This window comes from Anguilla rostrata, chromosome 10 (assembly GCF_018555375.3).
Source record: "Anguilla rostrata isolate EN2019 chromosome 10, ASM1855537v3, whole genome shotgun sequence".
Classification (NCBI taxonomy): domain Eukaryota; kingdom Metazoa; phylum Chordata; class Actinopteri; order Anguilliformes; family Anguillidae; genus Anguilla; species Anguilla rostrata.
Window position 1 is genome coordinate 32,224,762 of NC_057942.1, and position 25,454 is coordinate 32,250,215.

At 47.4% G+C, this 25,454-nt stretch overlaps 1 protein-coding gene across 12 annotated transcripts in view; it reads right to left on the reverse strand.

Annotated features, from left to right (window-relative positions):
- The window catches only part of LOC135233218 (multiple C2 and transmembrane domain-containing protein 1-like), a 154,133-nt gene that overhangs the window by 60,540 nt on the left and 68,139 nt on the right, over positions 1 to 25,454 (reverse strand). For 7 of the 12 annotated variants that reach the window (XM_064296531.1, XM_064296536.1, XM_064296542.1 and 4 more), the window contains exons 5-10: positions 24,348 to 24,459; positions 22,113 to 22,151; positions 18,404 to 18,574; positions 17,560 to 17,690; positions 14,216 to 14,402; positions 5,965 to 6,058 (exon numbers count right to left, since the gene is read on the reverse strand). In XM_064296531.1, coding sequence (XP_064152601.1) covers positions 5,965 to 6,058; positions 14,216 to 14,402; positions 17,560 to 17,690; positions 18,404 to 18,574; positions 22,113 to 22,151; positions 24,348 to 24,459 — 734 coding nt within the window. The remainder of the gene's footprint in view (positions 1 to 5,964; positions 6,059 to 14,215; positions 14,403 to 17,559; positions 17,691 to 18,403; positions 18,575 to 22,112; positions 22,152 to 24,347; positions 24,460 to 25,454) is intronic. The other 5 variants (XM_064296532.1, XM_064296537.1, XM_064296533.1 and 2 more) reach the window with 3 other exon arrangements.

Below are 25,454 nucleotides of genomic sequence, written 5' to 3' on the forward strand. Positions count from 1 at the left end.
TCTCAAAAGCTGTTCCTCAACACAGAGTCATGCATTCTGCATAAACAGATTTGCATTCTAACATACAGATCCAAAGAGTATTAAAATACTGCCTGTGTTCCGTACAGGTTTCATATTCATATTTCAATTGTAGTCATTTTACTTTCTTGATATTATTGATATTACATATACAAGTTTTTTTTTTTATACAAAAAATGACTATTGTTAGTGAGTGTGTTTGAACATTTTCTAACTTTATATAAATACTGACCTCTTTAAAACAAACACACTAAATTTAAGGATGAGACAGCTGAATGTGAACTCTAGAAGCACTTGCAGGGCTTTTAAGCAGATGAGGCAAAAGCATTTCATTGTGCCATTCTATGAGTCGATTTTGTTTTACAAATGGTCTGTTATCAATCTATAATTAATCTTGTTTATCACTATACGCCCAAGGCATTGATGGTGAATTGATCTATCAGCCAAAATGCAACTGCACTTAGTTAATATTACGATTATTATGATGAGGATGATTGGATCACATTATATGCAATTTTGAAATAATAACACTTTTAGCTTGCAATCTATCTGTGGTGATAAAAATTAATGGATTAAGGGCATCTATGTTTTCTTTTTTTGCTGGAAAATAAAGAAAAGTTCATATAGATACAGAACTGTCCCTTTGAAAAAAAATCACATGTTCAAAAACCACATGTCCAAAAACCACATGTGAACACCCAACATGTGAAGAGTACACATGTGAATTATATAAAGAATTATAAGATGAGCAGAAAAAAGTAACCTATGCTATTCCAGGTCACATTTTGTCTTCACACGTGCAAAATGCAGTTCACGCTGAAAAAAGTGAAGATGCAAATTTTACATGACTACATGTGACCGGTTTTTTCACATGTGGAAATTTTCATTCACATGAGAAAATGTTAAATTCACATGTGAAACTGAGATTTTTTTCATAAGGGACTTTTGCCCACCTGACTGCAAGAGTCATGTACTAATCGAGTCCAAACAAATATACTTGGGCCTAAAACTGAAAACTCCAGGTTCAGAAAAGCAATCTATTAAGGCCAGAGAGAAAGCAATTATTCAAGGTTAGGTAAAGTAATTATAGTTTATAGCAATCACTTTCTAAGGGAATTCAAAAGCAAACCTATGATTAAACACAATGCATGCAAACTGGCATAGGTGCCCTCGAACTTCATTTACTGTACATGCAGTAGCTATAGTTTTCCCAGGTGAAGGCCACTTTCTGACATCAGATATCTAAAGTCTGACCTCAGCTGCATTCGTAATTAAAAACGAATAATTACTAAGCATTCTAGTAATTAAATTAACTTAAATGACCGGCTAAGTGATAGGCTAGTCCATATTCCAAATGCCACACATTTAAAAACAAGCTTCGCACATCACATGTTCTAAGTCCTCTGGGCCACATTTTTTTTATTATGAGTAAATCTTCAGCAGAGAATGAGGTAGCACACTTTAAAATGTCAAATGTTAATTCAACTCTAACAGACACGAGTCCAATACAGACCATATGTACTCTGCAAGAGTTGATTTAACACCAAACATTTTACTGCGTAGCATATCTCCAGCTAATTTCTGTTGGCCTGTTTTTCGCTATAGGTCTGCCTGCAGTACTTTTAATGGCACAGAAGGGATAACAATATCGAGATGGCTCAATGAACGCTATTTTTTAATCGATATTTCCCCGTTCTGTGCCACTCTATTCATATGCTGGGACTTTGGGAAAGGGAGGCCCCCCGTGTTCACCCGAGGCTCCTCCCCAGCCCAGGGGCTCCCAGAGAGCCACACTGCGATGCAGTGTTTGTTTTTAGAGGCGATTTTCATTTATCCTGTCGGCCAGAGTGCGGCCACTCCACATAAACGCCTCAATTAATCGCGCTGAGGGAGACAGAGTACAGTAAGAGAGGAGAGAGAGCGATAGAGAGAGGGGGGAGGGTGAGACAAGGAGAGGGGGATGAGAGGGGGATGGACAGAGAGCTGGAGAGATAGAGAGCGGGAAAGAGGGGGAGAGAGCATGGAGGAGAGAGGAAGAGAGAGTGAGAGCAAGAGAGAAAGCGAGAGAAGGGGAGAGTGACATGGAGAGGGCATAGAAGAGTGGAAGAGAGAGGATGAGGAGAGACAGGACAGAGAGAGAGAGAAGAGAGGACTGGAGAGAACAGGGAGAGAGAGAGAGAGAGAGAAACATGGAGAGAACAGGGGAGCAGAGAGAGAGAGAGATAAAGGGAGAGTGACATGGAGAGAACAGGGGAGCAGAGAGAGGGAGAGAGAGAGAGAGAGTGACATGGAGAGAACAGGGGAGCAGAAAGAGAGAGAGAGAGAGAGAGGGGCTCTTCCCAGCGCCAGAACGGGAGAGTGTGAGCTCTTTATTAGCGGGCGCTGTTCCGCAGCCCGTAACCTTGCTCCCCGACACCCTCTCTGGTCGTCCAATGGGAACGAGCGCTGAGTGCGCGGGGCGCGCTCCGAAGGGCCTTTGTCTCTCCCGTGGTTGTCCGGGGCAGCGAGGCGGCGCGGGACTGTGAAATCAGAGCTCATGAGGCGGCCCGTTCCCCAGGGAACGCCGGACGCCGCGCGCGCAAGGTCAGAGCGCGGCGGCCGTCTGAGGTCAGGCGGGGCCAGGGGGGGCGTGCAGGCGGCGGGGGGGGGGTTGCCATGGCAATGGTTCAGGGTGGGGGGGGGGTGGTCCTGCCATTGAACACATCTTAATTAAAGCCTGGTGGAGAACACAGCCAAACGGACTGTTTTGTAGGCAGAAGCCATGCCCTCAATTTAGCATTCCTATAATGGTCCACCTCTCTCTCTCTCTCTCTCTCTCTTTCTCTCCCCCCTCTCCATCTATCACTACACATTAGGGCCAATAAGAAAACCGTAAATAGAGCTGATATGCTATTTGTCAGGTTCTTTGCCACACAGAAAGATATGCCGTGGTATATACTAAATATCACATCGGATATTATAACTAATTTGGCACAAAATATTTCCAAAAGAAAAAAAAAAAATCCTTCAGCATTACAGACAACTAGAAAAAAACCCAAAGGGTTGTTTAAGATCTCGTTGTTATTATTATTTTTGTAATCTCTCCTGTCGCGAGTGTCAGCAGCTTCATTAGTGCGTAGACGGACGCACTCGGAGCACGACGACACGCTTTCTAATTGGGACTCCTGGGGTCCCAGTGTGACACACTGTCGTCTCTAATGGGCCTCCAGTCTACAGGGGCATCGTTCCTGCCCCAGACCCCCCCCACCCCGCCCGGGGGTGAGACAGTCTGCCAGGAGGCAGAAAGAGCATGGCAAGGTCTGAGGCTGAGGAAGCCCAGACTGCCATCGAACCGACACCTGCACTGAAACAAGCCACACACCGACTGTAAACAAGCCTCTCACTGAACACACTCTGACCACGAACCAACTTCTCACTGAACACACTCTGACCACGAACCAACCTCTCACTGAACACACACTAACCACAAAACAACCTCACACTGAACACACACTAACCACAAACAAACCTCTCACTGAACACACTCTGACCACAAAACAACCTCTCACTGAACACACTCTGACCACAAACCAACCTCTCACTGAACACACACTAACCACAAAACAACCTCACACTGAACACACACTAACCACAAACAAACCTCTCACTGAACACACTCTGACCACAAAACAACCTCACACTGAACACACACTAACCACAAACCAACTTCTCACTGAACAGACACTGACCACAAACCAACCTCTCACTGAACCGACTCTGAACACACACTGACCATAAAACAACCTATCACTGAACACACTCTGAACACACACCGACCACAAACCAACTTCTCACAGGACACACACTGACCAAAAAAAAAAAACTTCTCATTGAACAGACACTGACCACAAACCAACTTCTCATTGAACAGACACTGATCACAAACCAACCTCATACTGAACACACTCTGAACACACACTGAGCACAAACCATCTTCACACTGACTACCCACTGATCACACATTGCACATTGACTACAGTCTGGCATATTTGTACAATGAATTCAAAATATTATTACTTCTGTCATGTGACATACTACCACTAATCATTCTACTAATACTAGCACTCCTAATACAACAACACAGCATTATTATTATTATTATTATTATAAAAGCCACAGTTTTCCCAGGTGAAGGCCACTTCACATTCATTATCCAAACACGAACACAGACATGTTGAATGTGACACTCTCTCGTTCACAGATGCAACTAAATTCGCCGCCCGCCCGCCCGCCCTCCCTCTCCCACCCACCCACCCACCCACCGCCTCATCTCCAACCCGAAACAGCCAAGGTGTGTGGCAGATCCCGGCCCGGGACTGAACCCCGCTACAGCTAATCTCTTTATTAGAGTCATTAACCTCCCTCTGTCCCGACCGGCCCTGCCCAACACTGGGCCTTTTCAGTCTCAACAGCCCGGCCTGAGAGTGGCACAAAGCGGGGGCCTTCTGCAATCAACAGTTTATTAGGGTCCGAGCTGCAGCAGCTCACTGGTGGCATTCAGAGCAGGACAAAAAGCACCCCCCCCACCCCTACCCGAACTAGTACAAAGTGAAAGGGATCGAGGGTTTCATTAAAACCCAATTTATGCTTCTTTTTTTTCCCCCCCTCCTTTTTCTTTATTCATTTTTTTTACCCTCAAAAAAAAAAACGGCTCGTTGTGGGGGGGGGGGGGGGATGCTTTTGAGCTGCCCTCGTTTTCACGGAGAGTTAATAGCGGGTGTTTCAAACCGAATGTGTCGCAACAAAAGGGTGGGTAAAATGCCTCTAATTTGGAGAGGGAGAGGGAGGGGAGGGGAGGGGAGGGGGGGGTTTCTTTTGAGCCCGTGCCCCTCTTCTGCGCGAGTTATCGCCAAAAAACCGTCGGAGAGAGCCCCACGACGCCGTTGTTGAAACAAGGTGCGAGAAAAAAAAAAAAATGAACGCGCAGTTCAATTACATTCTAACGGTGACGGCAATTGCTTTGTTCTTATTAATATAGGCTAAGTGAAAAAAAGAAAGATCTTTCCAAGAGTAACGGGATAATAACTATGAACTGAAATTCAGATTGAGGAATGCGCTTCGGAAAAGGAGGTCGCAGAGTTTCTGTGGGATTTTAAAAACATTTTTAAACATCAAATCCGAAAGAAATCTGTTCTCTGCCAGACACCCCCCCCCCACCCACCCATCCCCGCCCCCAACCACCCCTCCAGTCTGCGTCTGGGCACCAACACTGAAAAAAACGAATGACCCAGCAATATTGCATTAATGCAATATCCGTCTTCGCTTGTGAATAAGGCTAAATTTGCTATATTTACCCCCGGTTGTTTTCAAGTAGATAATATATATTATGAAAAGTAGGCCTGTCCACTGTAGACCTAATTAAAACTGAGCATTTGTGGAAAAGTGAGCATCTAAGAGAAGTGTTTTTGAGCACTTCATGCCTGACTGGGGGATTTACAGAAGTCTTTGCACTAAGAAAAAAAAAATGATGGATATAAATAAAGTTTGTTGAGACTATTTCAGTCAACACTTTAATTCTGGGATCTCACTGGCTGTTTGGAGTACCTGTCACTCAAGCTAAGCCTGTAGAAATGCAGGAGAAGTAGCCTAAGAATGATACTTAATGACTAATGAAATTAAAACAGGTAAATAGCATTCGCACACTGACACATTTCCACGTTCTGAAGTTATGAAGAACATAATTAGCACCACTCATAAAATGTCAAGTATGGTTAAGAATGTCTGTTTTTTTTCTGTAACTGTGTATGTACAGTGTGTGTGTGTGTGTGTGTGTGTGTGTGCCGTGTGTGTGTATCCAAGTACTCATGCCTTTGTGTGTTCCTGTTTGTGTGCATTCTGGAAGCCTCTATAGACGAGAGTATCTCGTAATGAATACATTAACAAAATGCAAATGCGTGCGGTCGTTACCGGTGACATCGGCTGCCATCAGCCCCTCGGCGCGGATGACCTTCACCTGGACCACGCCCACATCCTTCAGGTTGTGGAAGGACCGCAGCAGGCTCTGCGGAAGAAAGACAGACAGGAGAGAGAGCCAATGAATACCGAAGACTGACTGACGTGGTGAAAGACTGACCAATAGGGAGGCAGGAGGCACCTTCAGCTCGATGAATAAAAAACTACATTTTTGGAGGCTGACACTGAAGTGTTTTTGTCTTGCTCAGTTAAACTGGAGGATCCAGCAGCATCCAAATCTATATATCATGCTTAAACTCTCTATCCTCAATTTTTTCAGATTTGGTGGATTTGGTGACACCTGTGGCGACTGGTCTGTGGTCACAAAAGTTCATTCTCACACTCCAAATACCAGAGTTCCACTCAAAAATGAAGATATTACTAGGAGCCCATTAGTGCTTGTTTGCCTTAGAAGATAATCCAGCGGGATAGTGCATTTAGGAGAAAGAAGACTGCCTTGAGCCAACCAACCATGTCGTCTGACACGGTAATATTGAGCAATATGACAAACCTAATTTTAAAGATGCTTTTCTCATTTTAGGCTTTGCTCTTCCGGATTCGGCATGCGTGTTCCCGTGCGTGCGTCATCACATTTGAATACTTTATGGGATCATTACACCGACCCTACCAGTGGAAAACAGCATGCAGAGAAGCTGTTACACAATGCAAACGCATTGCATCGATATTGCTACAAAAATGCTATTGTGAAAAGGCAGCAAATACAGCATTTTTAGCAAGGAGAAATTAAGGATCGACACTTTGATTAAATAATAATTATTCTTATTCACTTGTTTATCAAAGGTGAGAGCAGCACTGCATTTCAGGAGGATTCAGTGAAAATAGATTTGTTTTAGCAAATGCAGCTGGATGGACTCTTACAGTATGAACAAAGCAAAATTATTTGATTTTTTTTTTGCAAATGTAACTGGATGGCCACTTACAGTACGAGCAAGCACAATTACCGTCCATGAAGATAAAAGCTAGGAGCACACCTTCTGTGATCACACACAGGACTGCTGTTTTAAAGGGCTGCTTTTAGAGCCATTTTAGTGTCTGTCTCACGGGTGACATTTAGCATAATAGGGAAGTTTCCTTCGCCGTAATCTTCGCCTCTCTGCCGCGCGTTCCTTCGCCTCCATTTCCTGTCGCCGCCTCGTAGCGTCCACCAGCATCCGCCCCGCGATGACGGCAGATGTCACCAGGACCCTTGCCCCCCCACTGCCCCCCCACCGCCCCCCGGCCGCACGAGGCTGGGCAGAACATGCCTGTGATAGGGGCCGTTCGGCGATGTTGACAGTTGTCGGCGAAAATGGGGGACGAGGTGTCCGCAACAGCGCCGCCCGTGTCTCGGAAAGGCCTCCAGGGCCGACCTGCCGATTTCTCGAAACGGAAAAGGCCAACTGTCGATCGACGCTCACCGCGTTTCCTCGGTAATGCACTCTGAAAGCTCGGTCGCTTTGCTCAATCGGCTAAAACGATCACCTCTCAAAACCCCTACAGCAACCAAAACCGCCAATGACAAACTGTTCAACAACACAACAGAGAACAAAAGAGTGCCCTCATGCAGACAGTCTACAGCATATTTACACAATGTAGTACAATTACAATAAAGAGACAGTGTGATTGTGGACTTTGGAGGGGAATATTATCACAAACCAGGGTGGGAGGGTGGGAGATTCTGGACTGGGGGGGGGGGCGGGGTGGACAGTGTGATTGTGGACTTGGAGAAATGCGGGGGTGTGATTGTGGACTGTTGGGGGCGGGGGATAATACAGCAGCTAAACGGGGGCTCCTAGTGGCCGCCTCGCAACATGGCGCTAACACGCCGCGGAATAAAGTCCGCGCTTCTGTGAAGACAACTCTACAGCTCGTTCCTCACATCCTTCACAAACCCGCTTTACATTACACACAGGTCTGCTCCGGAACATTCCACCAATGCGGGAAAGACCGCCGTTGGCCAGAGAACAATTAAAAAAAGAAAGGAAGACCTGTACTGTGGGGCGTGACAGTGAAGATCTATACATCCTGACGTGTTTAACCGCGTCGATGTACAGCCCGCCATGTTAGATAACAGCCCTTTCTACTGCCACCTAATTAGTCCCAATTTAATATTCTTCATTTGCATATACGTGCGCACATTAAGCAAGGGGACGGCTTTGAATCCAGACTGACAGTATTTGCTTTTTGCTTTTGACGGACAGGCGAATGACCGGCTTCCATAAAAGAGGAGGACTTAACTGGGAAAAAAAAGGAGTTGGGGAGGGAGGGAAGGAACACATCTATGCGTGCAAATCCAAAACAGTTTTCCCGGCGTCCCCGTTTGATGAAGACGTTTACGGGGGACTCTGGGGTACAAGGACCCCGGCGGAAAAAAAAGACTGAGAAAAGTGCGGGTGTCTCTTTAAAGCGGAGAGAGACGCAGCTCCTTCAATTTATTTTTCTTTCTGGCAATAACCCTTTCGGATACCCAGAGGAGTAATTATAATTTGAATTTTCGAGTCGGAGCCGGGCTACAGACTTAATTCATTATAAACTCTGTCAGCCTCAGTCTGTTACGTGTGATATTATTGTCGAGGACCCTCGGAAAAGAGGGGAGGAGGAGGAGGAAAGAAAGGAGGGGGGAAAAAGGGGAAGAGAAAGCCCTTCACGCACAACTTTAATACACGATTTCTCGGCAGATACGGGCGCTTGTTATTTATGATTACTGACGAGGGCCTCGGAAAGCCGGGCCGGTTTTTCTGAAGCCGGAACATTTCCATAGCAGAGGAATTTCTGATTTGCTGGAGCTGCCTTCTCAGGCCTCACAACAGACAGGCAAAGAGATTGAAAAGCTCTAGAGATGAGGCCTCTTTATTTTTTTAATGAAAGGCTGTAGAATATATTTTCCCATTCCTCCCACCCCCACCCCCCTTCCCCCCCAAACCCACCTCTCTCAAAACCCCCTTTGCCCCCCCCCCCCCCTCACCCCTACCCCCACTCCCAGTCCTTCGTCCCTCACCGCCAAATCTGTCAGAGAGGCAGGCTGAGGAGTTCAGCTCCATTACAGAGTGGAGAGGCAATACCCCCCCGTCCCCAGACTGGGGGTACGTGCAGTCCCCCGTACCCCCCCCCACCCCCACCCCACCCCACCTCCCCCCCCAGCTGATTGACAGCTTGTCACCGTGACGTCTTATTCCATCTCTGTTGTGGAGAAAATTAATGTCACAGCGCAAAGCCTTATGGCTCGCTGTCATCTTGGAAGCCCTCACCTTTTATCATTGCTCTAAATAACATTTCAAGCCCACCGCCTTGTGCTGGACAAACCGGTCAGGGGACATTAAATCGGATGACTGTGAAATGTCATAATGAAAATAGAACGCTAACAGCTTCCTCCTCCTCTCCTTCCTCTCTCTCTCTTGTTCTACCCTTCTCTCCGTCTCTCTCTCCATTTTCCCCTCACTCTCTCCGTCTCATTCTACCTTTTACCCGACTCTCTTTCTACACCCCCTCAACACAAACACACACACACACACACACACACACACACACACACACACACACTGTACTGTCATGGCCTCTGCCGATTTTGGGCCAAATGACAGGGAGAGTAAAGTACTGGTTCCCACCTCTTTAGCAAAATCCACCCTGCCCCTGACACCCATTAACATCCATTAGACTGAAGTTCTCTCTCTCTGTCTCTCTCTCTCTCTGTCTCTCTCTCTCTCTCACCTCTCTCACATTATAATGAGCAATCCCACATGACTTCACGCTTGTGACAGAAAGGTTTAAAGCACCGACCGGTGTGATCTGTTTTTTTTTATTTATTTCTTATTCTCAAACTTTCGAGGACGAAGAAGGGGAGCGACCGTTAACGGCTCGGCAAACAGAACAAGATTCGCCAAACCCCCCCCCCCGCATTCCTTCACTCTGTGCCCTGCCCCCCACCACCACCACCTCTTCACTGCCAAGAGCCATGAAAGAGTCTGATCCTGATTTTTCTGATGTGGCTCTCATAGCCCCCCTTCCCCACTCCTGTTTTGACACTCACTTTTGTGTTCTGGGCAGACAGACATTCTCCGAGCTAATTGTGGAAAAGCCAGTCGGCGCTATAAGACCAGCGGAGGGGGCGGCTGACAGAAAACTCTCGGCTCTGACAAATCAGCTGATTGATTTAATGATGAAGTGACAGTGAGTGACGCCGCGGCAACTTGTTAGCGCTGGATTTGCGCCCTGAGACGTGCTGTGATAATGGCAGTCTGTCATTTCATCAGCTGTTAATGTGTCACCGAAGATAGGCACCAGAGAGACTGATTTACCTGAAATGAGACACACACACACACACAAACAAACACACATACACACACACAAGCAAGCATGCATGCACGCACGCACGCGCACACAAACACACACACACAAACATGCATACACACAAACACTCACACACGCACTCATACACCCGCCCACATAAACACATGCACACACACACACGCGCGCACACAAACACACACACACACACACACAGAAACACACACATGCACACGCAAACATGCATATGCAGAAACACTCACGCACACGCATACACACTCATACACACACCCACTCATCCATACACACACATAAACACAAAAACATACATACGCACAAGCACACACACATGCCTACACACTGACACACACAAATGTATGCATATGCACACACACACACACTCATACAAATGAACATCTGCCTGCTTAACCACAAGCAGACACGCATGCGAACGCAGAAACACACGCGCGAGCACGGCTTCTCAGGCACCGCAAAGGCCTCTGGGATCGAAGCGGCCATTTCCTCATAACAGCAACGAGCGGAGAGCCGGAAGATCAATACGAATTAAAGAGCGCGCTCGCGGGCCGGCTCGATGAACCCTTCGGCCCGGTTCATCGGGCGAAGCCTCTCCCTGATAACCCTCTCCCATTGGCCAAGTAATCATCCCCCCCTGTCTCCTCAACTATCCCTGCAATACATTACACGGTGAACCAGTCCTTTATCTTCCCCTGATACGCCGCGCTCAGCGATGGCCACTTGGCCAGGCTGTTATGCAGAGGTCATAAAACAGCGCCATTGATAAACTGCACTTTATTCCAACCCGATGTTTAACAGACCAAACAAAGGCCAAACACAGAACGCAGCAGGCCGCGTGTGGCAGACGAGTCGAGAGACTAGATCCGCGCACAACGGCAATTACAGCGCGAGCGCCCTAAAGCACCGCTTCTGTATGTTATGAATTTTAGAAATTTGAAAGTACAAATTAGACTCAGAAAACTGATTACATGTAAATGCCTAGTTAATGTTTATGTGTTAAACACATTGAGGCATTTACGTAAGTGTTTGCAGCAACACATCGGAAAACGTTTAATGTGACCTTAGACTGCGTACACAGACAGGATTCAACGGCGAAGCTACGTGCTAACGCTGAAGCCTCGGCCAATATGACAGCCCGTCTCCGCACAACAGACCCAGTGACTCAACACGCGGTTTCCTCGCCGGAAAGAGAGCGAGAGAAAGCGAGAGAGAAATCAGCTGAAAGTCATCTGATAGGTCTTTATGCCTTTAATGATGTGGCGCCCTTTAAATAGAGCGAGTAAGAATTCACATTAAAGGGACTTAATTGCATTCCCCCCCCACCCCCACCCCCCCACCCAGCGTATTGCAGGGGACAGTGACGATTGGGCGGGGGAGCGTCTGCCTTCAACAAGCCGGTCCCGAGCCACCACAATGCACCGTATTTGTGCCCGGTATTTATATATTTATTTCCCCAGGCTGATTGGGGTGGGGGTGGGGGGGGGGTGTAGTGGAGGGGGGGTGACCACGATAACGCTATTCGCGCGCGACTCCCGCTGCAGTCTGCAGACAGCTGATTCCATAAAGATAGAGGCGAGAATAAATTTGCAGAAGCCTTCTACCGCCCCCCCTCCCCCCCCCCACACGGCGCTAATCTGTTTGAGGAGCATTGTGTGGCATTAGTAGCAGTACTTCATGTTATCTCTCTCCCCCGATAAGGTACATCTTTATTAAATTCACTTATTGAAAGGGTGTCAGACAGGGAAAAGGAATACGGTAATAGTGGGAAAAAATTAAAGAGTACCTCTCCACACACTTGTACACACACACACACACACCCCCGCACACACACACAAAAACTGGCTGACATACTGCACAGATAGACCAGGCAATAGGACAGAGTGAATGGTCAAGAGAATAAGGGAGAAAAAAAGCACAAGAGAGAGAGGGAGAGAGATAGAGAGAGAGAGAAGGTGAAATAGCATTTCTTTTCATTTTAGAAGCCCCCTCCTCAAGCCAAGCAGACAAACACACACACACACACACACACTCTAGCTCTCTCTCTCTCTTTCCTTGGCGCACACCAGTGTACAGCAGGCCTGTCCTGGTCCAAGAGCTCCCCTCTCTGAGAGTCAGAAGGTACTGTACCAGGGAGAGGGAGCCAGCGAGCTCTGCTCCGCTCCTCTCCGCTCGGCTACTGTATGTAGGTCACGCGTCCCACACTTGGCCTGTGGAGTATTTTCCACTGCTGCTAGACTAGAGATCAAACAGATTTCCCAGCATGGCTTTTAACTTAAATTAGAACTGAATCTGCACACGCGCACACACACACACACACACACACACGAACTCCCACACACACACACACACACGCACGCCTGCCCACAAGGAGAAACCCGCTAGCAGAACTCGGCGGCTACCGCCGACAGGCCAGGCGAGAGCCAGCGGCTTAGGACCCCCGAATCTCGCCATGTCCCGCGGAAGAACCGGGAGGGGCCCCCCTGCGCTCTATCCGGGGACGAAACCCACGCCGAGGTTTCGGAGGGGTACCCCCCCCCCCCCCAAAAAAAGCTGAGGAATCAAGCCGGCATAAGGGAGCCCCCTTTTTTTTTGTTTTAGAGAGGTACCCCGCTGCCGGGGCGGTCGCTAAGTGGTGTGGAGAGTGGCAACGGGGCTCGGAGTGGCGTTTCTGCGCTCTCCCGATGGCTCGGAGTGACGGTCGCCCGAAAAAAGGGGGTCTCGCACCGCAAAGACAAAAGAGGCGGCCACGGGCATTGTGCGCCCCAGAAAGGGGGTCCGGGGGGCGCCGCGGGCCAAAGGGCTGCGTGGAGGGGGGACCGGGCTCCTTTCAGCAGATAGGGGAGCACCATTCAGCCTCGGACGGCGCTGAAAAGACCCTGTCAAAGCACCCCCCCTGCCCCCCCCCCCACCTTCCTTACTTCCTTTCGGGGGTCCCTCCGCTCCTTCCCCGAATTCTCGGCAGCTGGTGCGATCCCGGCTCCCAGAACTGGCCCTCGTTTTTTTCGTTTCAGAAGCCGCGCCGGCAAGCCCGCTGCCAGCCCGCTGCTGGCCCACCGGTCCTCCAATGGGGACACCGCTCCTACACCCCCCCACACCCCTACCCCCTCGACCCAAGCCCCTAATGCCCTTGCACCCCCCCCCCCCCCAGTAGCGTATGCACACATACAGTACCAACACCACGTTTCGCCCCAGGCAATACCACAAATCAGCAGAAGTAGGCGCCGTTTCTCAAACGCCACTCAAGGGGGCGGAGCAGAGAGCAGGGACTTCCGTTAGAATATGAGGGGTACGGGGAGATGGTGAGAACATCCCTCGCAGAGGTTTTCCGGAAAGTTCTTTCCTTAAAGACAAACCGCCGGAACGTGAGAGTGAGTCATGTACACAGCTGCAAAATCCCGGCCCACTAACACAATCTGCTGTGAGCCTAGCGGGAGCAAGCGGCCCTAACAGCACTTCAGCTTAGCGTCTCCACAGCTGATAATCATCAGGAGCGTTAGCGCAACCGACTGCCGTTCCCATCGAATAAGCTGTAGGCATTAAGAACGGCCATTTTGACTGGCACGGGAGCCATGGAAAGAAGCACCAGCTTCGCGTCATCACCGCAGGGCCCACCAATCTCGCCCCACCAGTGAAACAGCCAGCCGGAGACACCGTTGATGCTGAAACGCTCATTACAGAAAGTGTGTTTTGAGAGAGAGAGAGCTAAAGCATTCGAATAGAAGCCGTTACGCGGGTCTGGCCTGTTATTTGCATTTTAATAACCGAAGCTCCGGAAGCTTCCGGGCAGGAAGAGAACAGTCTCCCGCCAGCTCAGCCCAACCCTCGCAGGCGGTTTCCGAACGTGGCGCGTGCGGTGCGCCGCCCCCAGGGCGCCGGCCGTACTCACGTAGCGGTTGAGGATCTCCCGGCGCTCGTCGGGGTCGTCCAGGATGTTGACGGACAGCTCGGAGATGGAGACGGCGGCGGAGGCAGTGAGCGTGACCAGCAGCACCAGCATGCCCTCGCCCTCCTCCAGGGGGATGTCCAACTTGTGGGTCTGTTCCTTACTGAGGGCTGACAGGTCCACCTGACACCTGAAACACACACACACACACACACACACACACACACACAGACGCACACAAACACACACACACACACACACACACACACACACACACACAAGCATACACACAACACGGTGATGAAAAATGTCTCTTTCAATTATAGTCACACACAAATAGAAAAATGCCTGAAATCAGACAAACATACACACAATTGCTGGAAGAAATTTCTGTGGTCTTACACACAAACACGCAGATGTGGGCACACGTACACTTCATTCAAGGAACACAACTCAAAATATATGTATTCATACAGATAGACATGCACACGCACACGCACACACACACACACACACACACACACACACACACACAAAGGTACCAGCCCACACACACATAGGGATCTGAAATTCCCTCCAGCTCCCTGCTGCAATTTGAATGATTTTCGAAACGAGTGAAAGGTAAACACGGCGCGTAGCTCGGACGCAGCGCGCGCAATTCTCCGCGGACGTCGCGAGCGAAGGGAACGGGGAAGCGGCCTCAGCGCGGAAATGAAAACAGACGCTACGCCTAATGTGAACACGAGCCCCCGACAAAACCCACCCCCCCCCCCCACCTCCTCCACCCCCCCCAAACTAAGAGAGGCTCATTCTCCTCCAGCACACGCCGGACTGTCACTTCCAACGGCTCCCGCAACGTGACGAGCTCCCGCCGCTGTCCGGCGGCACTTCCGCTAACTGGCTAACCGTGTCTTTTAATGAAAACGCCAATTGATCCTGAAGAGGGAGATAATGCACTGGCCCCAGGAACGGCAGGCCCGGGCCAAAAGGGGGCAGACTCAAATAAATGGGCATTTAAAGATGGGAAATAGCCAATTACAAGCCTAGGGGAGCCCGGGGAGCGGCCCGACAGCCCTCCCCAGGAACGTTCCGGGGTGTCACTTGGCAGCGTGGCTGGTGCGACGGGATGAAGAGGGGGGCAGGTGGGTGGGGGGGGTATGGGGGGGAGTGCAGTGGGGTTGGGGAGTGCAAAGTTAGCAGGTCCAATCCCCTCTCTCTCTTGCTCCATTAGGGCTTCTGTCTCTCGGATTTAATGGGGCCTTGTCAGGTGGAGGGACGCACACAATCTGTGCGGAGCCGGGAGGTTCGAGGCCAGAATATAATGAGGTTTCCACCGCGCTAAAGAGGGGGATCTTTTCTCTCAGCACCAGGGACAACCCGCCCCCTCGCTGTCGAGAGCACATCACTAAAAAGGAAGCAAATAAGGGTTTGCTTTGACCGGCGAGCCAATGGACGGGCTATTAGGGGTGTGAGGCTAAACAAGCGGCCCCCCGCCTCCTTCCTTTTCTTCTCTCTCTCTCCCTGGACCTTCAGGGTCCAGATTCAAGAACCTGCTTGAGATGCAAACGGCGCCTCCTGCTTCCTCCAACGCTCGCTCACAGCCCCCTGACTCAAACGAAAATTACCCAGCACGCTCTGCCTCAGGTGCAAATACACAAACCAAGAGGGAAGCGATGCGTAGCGGTCAGAGGGACGGACTTGCAACCAGCAGGTTTCGAACCCTCCGTGTATTACACCGCAGCAGTGCCACTCAACGAGGTTTAACCCCAATCGCCTCAAAAACCGGCACGTGTAATTGGCTAACCCCGCCGCCTAGAAGAGCCTCCTGAAAACAAGCCTGTTCCTGATTGGGCCACGCGGCGGGCGCAGCGAATGGGAGGCGGACGTCAGGGGCGACGCCGTACGCGATCCATCACTGCCCTGGGGCCTTCGTCTCGGGGATCAGCGCAGCACTCTGTGATTTATGGAACTATTACTCTGTACACGCGCACAACCAGCCACTGAGCTAATATACATCCGCACATCCGCCACGGATGGGCATACAGGAGACACCCGTACCCATAAACCTCCGGGGCTGTAAAAACCAACGTGCCACCGCCCCTCCCCTCCCTAAACCAAAACTTCCCTATAACCCCCCCCCCCCACCCCACCCTCTCCACTCCCAGACAAACTTCATGGGGCTTTCCCCCCCCCACACATTTCTGTGGACCAACAGGGGGCAATGCCTTAACAAAATACCATGGAGGGAGATAATTGCTGTAAGGTTTTAATTTTAGATTTGACACAGAGAGGGGGGGAAAGAGACAAATGCATTTTGAGTTGCTTATGAAAGAATGCACTGGCCACCCCTTTTCACACCCCCCACTACCCTCATGCACACCCGTGATTTTCATCTTCATCAATCTCTCAGGTGGGAGCCCCAAAGCCCCACAAGACCGCCTCTGGATTTTTTTCCCCCCCATGTTATACGACTCGTTAAAGAGGTGCTTAATTCCACCGTTTGAAAAATTATCCCTGTTTTGCATTACAAATATCATGCGCCTAATTGGTGGCTTTGTGGGAAAAGGTCAGCGAATATTTGAAAATCACTCCCAGGGAAACTGTTTAAGTTTCGCACGCGCACAGCCGGCTCTGTGACGGCTAAATTAATTAGCGCGCGTCTCAATTCAAGTCTCCGGCCCAGGCTAATAAAGCATAACAGAAGCTAAACTGTTAGCTTACGCGATGGTGTTCAAACACTACGCCGCGCCGCTCTGCTGAGTTACGCGACTAGCCCCGGAGAGACTCTCAGCGTCTGTGTGCAGGGCTGGCGCGGTCGGCGCCAGTGACCTTGACATGGACTCTCCTGCCCCCTCCTGGACAAGCAGGGGTACCATCGCTCCATTCCATGTGTGAACATCACCAGCCAATCACAGAGACTCATGGAAAAGCCCACATTTACTTTACAGTATCCCCTGGGTGAATTACCCCGCCTGACGAGCGAGAATCCCTGGATCCGTTTCACCTCCTGAATAATTCAGTCCGATGGGCGTTTCTGGACACCGGGACAATCTAAGACCAGCGGTTCAAACTCCAGTCCTGGAGGGGCACGGTGCCGGCTGGTTTTTTGTGGTTTATTTTATATCAGCAGCCAATTTAGGCCTTGGAAGCAAGGTATGAGGACTCTTTAGCCAATCAATGACTTGAATTAAGCACTTGAGTGCACAAACACATCAAACACCCGCAGACCCAGCGGCCCTCCGGGATTAGAATTTGAGTTCCCTGACCCACAGTGTATAAATGGTGATGTCCTGTGCCCTCACATAGGGTGAGATGCTACAGTTTGCTAGCGCCAGCTAGTCACCCACCTGCCCATAAAATCATCCTTTTTGCCTGCATCTTTGTCCCAGACAGTGATGTCAACGATCCCGCCCAGCTCCTCGTACAGGTGAAAGTCAAACTGCTCCCTCCACTGGGGGTTCAGGGTTTTGGGTATAGTCTGGGGGACAAAAACACACACAGAGAAGGAGAATAGGAGGAGGAAGAGGAAAAGGAGGAAACATGATGAGTGTCAGATAGTGTGTCTCCAATGACTCATTTTGAAAAGGCAGGACTGCAAATATTAAAAACTAATCAGAATGGAAAACTATCTTCTGAACATGTTCTACCGTACCCATACTCGATAGAAACTTGAATTATATTTCAAGTATTCTTAAGTATAAAATAGTATACTTTAGGTATATTTCAGCATACAAATGTTTCACATGGGTTATGATAACAGAAGAGCATACTGATTAGGGATGTTGAGTACAGTATTTGGAGCCTCTCAACACAAGCAGCTGAAGCATTAGTACTAGTTTAGAGTAGAATGCCGCCAATAAACTAGCATAGCGTTAGAATAGTATCTTCTTTGTATATGCAGACGCTGATGAAGGTCTAAGACCAAAGCGTTTGTTGTTTGATCGCTATCTTGAGCATTATGGACTTTATTATAAACTAGATTTCTTCTGTAGCCTCCTTTTCAGATTTTCTTCCATTTTACACCAGTGTGGGTTTTTCTTTTTCTACATTTGCACTACATACTTGGTTTTATGCACGAAAAATAAGATGAGGCAAAAGTGCAAACTATCTACACTGCTGGTTACACTACTGACACTGGCACAACAGTAGCACCAGTGTAATTGTATGGTGCTGCAGGAGCAGAACCAGCACCTTGCTGCTGTATTTCTGGTTTCCGAGGCGGAACTTGACGTAGGGGTCGCTGAAGCCGTTGGAGTCCATGGGCTGGAGGTCGCGGCCCTCGATGAGGCTGATGCTGACGATGCCCCTCCACAGCTGGGCCTTACGGTGCACGTCAGACAGGCGCATGCTCTGGTGCGGCTGCTTCGAACGCAAACACACACCACGCACACAACACACACAACCAACACACACACACACCGCACCATACGACCACACGCGCCACACGCACACACACCATACACACGCACACACCAGACACACACCACACACACCACACACACACCACACCATACACCACTACACACAACGCACAACCAACACACACAACCACACACACACACACACAAACGCACACACACACACCATACCACACACACACCATACACACGCGCACACCATACACCATACACACACAAACGCACACACACACACACCATACACACACCATACACACACACGCACACCATACACCATACACACACGCACACACACCATACACACACACGCAAACACACAAACAGAACCCAGAAGCATCAGTATTCAGCTACAAAACACAACATCCTGCCAGACAAAACAGACACACACACACACGCACACACAGGGGCCACATATCTTCACCACTCCACACAAAGTCTAATTCACACAGTGCTGCCTTCACACACCGTTCAGTTTGTGTGTAAAACAGATTGTGCCGATTCCTCTCTGTGCAGTGAGGTGCGCACACTTCCTGTGTGGCAGCACCGGAGCCTGAACACAGCAGAGAAGCCACAACAGGGCAAATGGAGCTCAACGTCCCTTTGTAATCGCAATTACGACGTTATCTCCGTGCTGTCGTTACCAGTCACGAGAAGGGCACTCCCGCTACATACCGAATTAGCCCAGATTGCTTCCTTGAGTTCCTCAGCCATAATGTGTGACATTCAGGCATAATTGCCACTGATCTTTTTCCAAAAGAAGAGTCAAGTTGATTTGATTGAGCTCGCGGCATTTCACGCACATTTTTAAAAAGGCAGCATTAACCTTCGCAGAAGACACACGTTGCGTGTATTTATTCAGGAGAGGGAAAAAAGTACCGCTCTTATTTGTCTAACAAAAGCATTTATACAAGTTATCCTTCCTTTGCTGTCGGACAAAAAAAAAAAAAAAACTGATTTGCATTGTTTTTGTTTCAAATGAATTTGATTAAACTCTAAGCAAACTCTCCCTTGAATCGGGGAGCTTTGATCTCCAGCAAGCCTCTAATTCGTTTTCTCCAGACATTAAACACCGAGAGAGGCAGAGCGGGACTCAAACATGAATATTCCTGCTCAAAATGCTATTCGCACGAACACACGGTATGCAAATGGAGGATAGACGGGATCATCTTCCAGTGAAAGCCTAATTGAAAGGGCTTGTTATTGTTTTGTTGCTACAGATTGCTCATTACGTAAACAACAACCGCCAAAGACTCGGATTTCCAAACGAAAAACCTGGGACAAAGTAGGCCAAGAAAGGCAATTATAAATACCAGCCGGATTTAAATCACACAACAATAATAATAATGATAATGACATTTAAAAAAAAATAAAATTTAAAAAAACATTTAATTAGGAACTAACTCAAAGTGCTGGGCCTGAACTCTTCAACTTAGGAAAGAAAGTATCACTTTGAAAAAAGAGGGCTGGTGTGGATTCTGTAGACTGGCCCAGTGCTGATTTCCTTCTCCTATTGTGGCCCACGTGTCTATTAAGACAGCTGCGTATTGGGCTCCATAAAAAAAAGGATAAGCGTATGAAAATAAAGAGAAGAACTCTGAAGTAGCGTTTGTTAGGGAAGTTTTTGGCGGCGTTGGGCACAGTTCCCCTATCAAGCCCCCCGATGACCCAATTAACAACTTCAAAGTGATATTCAGCGGGATGCCCTCCGTTGCTGTGTGGAAAGATGTTTTTATTTATTTTATTTTTTTTCCCCCAACAGTGTGGTTTGGCAAAGCTACATCACAAATGTAGCGAAGATCATTTGACCTCGACACCAAAGACAGTAACTAAAACAGCGACCACACATAGTTAACTACTTCAGTATGAACATGCACAAATGGTGAGGTCACCACAATCACGGTGGTTGCAGGAGAGAGTAACGGAAGGGTTGCTTTCATCATCACCAGTGATTGATGCCTCGAAGGTTGAAAAGACTGATTTGAATGAAACATCTTTTTTTTTGGACCCAGATGAAACCACCAGTAAAGAAGACAAGTTTTCTGCATGCAGAGACCAGAGAGGGTGAGTGACCCTTGCATCATCGTTGTTCTTGGTAAAACGAAAGAAAATGGACCAAAGCAAATACATTTTTTAAAAAATCACATATTTGAATCAGCAGGATGAGAAACAAAGGATAAACTTGCAAAAGCACAATGGGAAATCATAGGATGTGCGGTGTGAAGCACATGTCAGAACTCCTGAACTGACACAGCAACCCCCCCCCCCCTTCCATAAAAGCCCTCTTTGGGCATGACCCCCACCTCTGGATACCATGTTCTCATACACCACCTTTGCTTTCATTGCATTTCACAATTCAACCTTTCCGTTTCCGGGTTGGGAAAGGGAGTGGTCCTGACACCACCGCCCCGCTCAACCTCCCCCCCCCCCCCCCAAAGCCCCAAGCAGGAAAGCTGCGCAGTCAGCTGGAAGGACAGTTTCAGCTGCCCCAGCTGCGCAGTTCTCCTGCAGGCAGAGAGGTGTGAGAACAACAGCGGAACTGAGCAAAAAGGCCTTATTTTCAGAACCATCAGCTGCAATATACTGCGCACTGGCTTTAATCAAGGAAGAGGGGCAACAATCCCACCAATATTACAAAACAGGCCGAATAACTCCCCCCTCCAATAATACAGCATGATGATGAGAAAAATCATTTCATTTAAGAAAGCAACAGGAAGAAATATTCAATTTCCCTGAAGAATTTTGCAGAAATGATACACAGCTTCTTTTTTTTTTCTTTTTTTTTTTAAAAATGACGTCTGGAGGAGCATTGCCCCGAAATCCCACTAGAGGGCTTCAGTTCTTGGGGTCTATGCATTTCAACCCCCCTAATATTCAAACTAAAGTTAAGCCCTCGAGTTTAATGGACTTCCGCAGCTCCCGTATCTCCACAGAGAATCCAGCCCTGGGCAGCAGAGGTGTGAACTATTTCAGCACTGTGTGGGGTTTTTTTTTTTCAACTGAATAGAGCTGAATTACATTAATTATGTTCAATATGGCAGTAATCATGAAATGAAGCATAGAAAATGTACCCAACTTCATGCGGAAGTGAGATCTCTCTCGGTAAATGCATCACAATTCTTACATTGTCTGAACTTTCTGAACTTAATAGTGAAGTATGAACTTCAAGATTACTTGGAAAACTTTTTTGTCCACTCAACTATATATCATACAAAAAATGTCATTAATAACTAGATTAATAATGCATTAAGTTCAATTGAAACTCATAACAGAATGCACACAGTTCTATTGACATGGTTTTTTTTGGGGGGGGGGGGGGTGACCTGGTGACTGCACGTGATATATTGCAGCTTGTCGAAAATAAACAGCGTGGAAATAAAAAAAAGACTGAAGACTGATCAGGATGGAGGTTGGCTGGAGACACAAGCGGAATACGTGAGGATAGACCATGATTCCTCATGAGGCTGAGGCATGCTGGGAATTACCTTACAGGATCTTTTCCAGCTCCTCCTCAATAGCATGCTCTGTAAATGAGATAAAGCAGTTTAATAACCCCCCACCCCCTCCTCGCTGGGGAGGGGAGGTCAAAGGTCAAATGGGCAGCCCGGGTGGAGCAGGTGGTCACACGCAGCCAACTCGTCACTACCTACGGCCCATATATACTGTGCACACGCAAGGGCACAGGTGTATACGTTCGCCTGATGTGCACACGCACGCAAGCACACGCAAAACGCAAACACGCTTTGGATCACCCCTTCATGAAGACAAACGTGTCGACATTTTCTGTCAGTTGCTTGCCGTTCTGAAAAATTTGGAAAAAAGAGCACTTTGCCAGAGGTATCGGCTGGATGTTCTAGTTTGGGCACTAGGCTAAATATAGCACATTAATAATAATAAGCTTCCAGATGCATGCCACATTGTCCTTCACAAGCCCTTAAATTTACAGTACAACAGTAAAATATAATAAAACAATGAAACGTCTTTTACGTCTTAAAACCATTTCCTTAACAATTTTATAGTCAAATTTATGTTTGTGGTGTACTGTAAATTTGACTTGAGAAGGACAATATGGTTTTAATGTTTACATGGGTACACCACATAAATATTTAAACCATACTTTGAACTGCAGTAGTAGTATAATGACAACACTGTCATTTGCTTTCATTTTGGCCACTAGATGATGTTACAGGGCAGGTATTGCATGAGAGTATTCCAAAGCAGGCATAGTTTTGATTTAGTTTGCATTTAGTTTTTTTTTTTCTAAAACACAATAGAAAAAAATGTCAAATAGAACAAAAAAATATATATATATCCATGACTGCATCCCATGTTTGATTAAATACATGGGATGGAATTAAAAATAAGCCTAATTTTGGTTTAAAAAAACAAAACCAACTTAATCCAGAGAAGGAACAACAAGATCAAAGCAGCTGTTTATGACACATTTATTACAAGTGACTTCTGCAGCATATGTATACACATTTGGGACCTCTCCAAATCTTAGCACAGTAACTCATTTCCAGAAATTGAGAGATGGACCTATTCCAGGGTGAGACAATGCCTCAGCCATCTCGAAAACTGTCCATCATTAACTTAAGTGCAGTAAACCATACGTCTAACTGATGAGGCCCATCAACATTTGGCAAGGTATGCTCTTCTTGGAAACAAAGTCAAATTAAAATGAAATGTCTGGTTGTTAGACTGTCTTGATTCATTATGATTGGTTGAATTTTACATAACTAAAGATTGGCTACTTTTCCCAGCATCCTCTAGTTTGGAACTACAGGTCCACTTCAATATATAGGCCCCAACTCATCTAGAGTAGTACATATGTAGTACAGCAATACAATAAAGTACAATTATGAAACATACACTAACATATTTATCTACTTGTCTCTAGAAACATGGCAGGGTCCAGGAATGTGGCACACTAGGAGGTGTTTTTTCTAATTCATTTTAAGAGGACACATTCTTCAGTGACCGATTGGGAAAGTGCGGACAACCGAAATCCACAAACGAAAACACGGTCGCCATGTAAAGCCTCCACCGTGAAACTTCGGGCCTTTGTTTTCTGTTTGGGAACACCGCCAGATTCAGCGCCCTACTGTACAGCACTGCCAGCCATGCGTTAAACAGTGTAAGACGTGGAAATCAAAGCGTGGTTTGGCTGGGCATGGGTTAGGAGGCACAGTTAGTATGGAGTGGCGTAACGTCCTCATCGAGTTCACCCAGAGCCGTGTACACTTCCCCTCTCTGCCTACAGTTCCCCTCTTTACACCTCTTCATTCGTTCTTCTAACCCTTTGAAGAGCAGGGTTCGGGAATTTAATTTTTCAAAATTCCAATTCAGTGTTCTAGAATTCCATTGCTTTCAATTACCAGTAGTGATCGTTTCATCGGCATTAGAATGTTCAGTTAAGAACATTCTAATCACATATTTGTGATCTCACACCTTAAAGGATTAATGCCAGGAGCAAGGAGAGATACTGTCTGTGTCAGTGAGGAATCAGATAGGCTGTAGTAACCACTTACTCATCCAGCTCACGGTTTAGGAACACTGAGCATACACCATACCGATCACCGTATAGAGAAAAAGTCCCCTTCGCACACACCTGCACGGATCGGGGTTCCTGGTGCTCTCAAAATAGAACAACCCTGTATTTCAAAGATACCAGTCCAATCACAATGTTTGATTGATAGGGGGGGGGGGGGGTCACTTACTGCCTCTCTGAAGTCCCCTTCTTTGGGCAGCACTGTGATGGCCAGATCCAGGGTCCCCAGGTCATGGTCCTGGTACTGGGGATCCTTCAGTTCTAAGGTCACATCCAGGGTCCTACAGCAGCATTGAAGAGTGTGAACATAAGGACAGCAACACCTGGCTTACCAGTAGTTTACCGCATACAGAAATAGATTATATACGAGACAGTTTTGAGCCTGCATGCTTTTTACTCAGAACTATGGGACTTGCATAATGCACGCACAACATTTCCACAATATTAAGCTGTATACGTTATGTGAAGTCATCAAATGGACTGGAGTACAAATTGGTCTGCACTCTGTAAACAGGCATGTAAATTCCAATAATTCCAAAATGAATAAGAACAGTGAATATACACAAAGGAAAGGAACAAAAGCCATGACACGAAACATTTCAGTAATTTGGCTTCTCTCTCCCAGTACTTAGACACAATAGGAGTGAGTGAAGTCAGTGGGATGAACATGGGATTCTCATGCAGAAAATAATCCAACATTATTGAGAATTGACTGCATTTATGAAATATAACTTCAACTGAATGCAACACCTGAGATAAACACCAGATGGAGCCATCTCATCACAAATAAGGTCTTCGAAAAAGCCCACTTGTAATGTATTTGTCTTGGGGCACTTCCACACCTGAAGGTTATTTCCTTAATTGAACCTAATGTGAGAATGAGACATTGCGTCGTTTTTCAATTAGTCAGGTTTGCTTTTCAAAAAGCAGAAAATCAAACGGGCCAGAGCTTGTAAACAAAGTCACCTGGTTGGAAATTTTGTTCAATTATTAGAAATTTTATTTAAAGAACAAGTGATCATTTAAGGTGAATTCCACAGGGAAATACTACAGATTAGGCTACTGATCAGCAAGACTAGGTGTTTTTCACGGAAAATATTGACATACGTTGCTGACCAGCAAACAGCAAAGTTGTTGAAAATCGTGAAAAACTGAAAGAATTGTTTGTTTAAATATGAATTTATTAAACGGATTAATAAACCTCATGCACATCAGAGGGAAATACTGAAATAAGATGTGCAACTGTAGCAAAAGTAACAAGTGCTTGAAGTAAAAC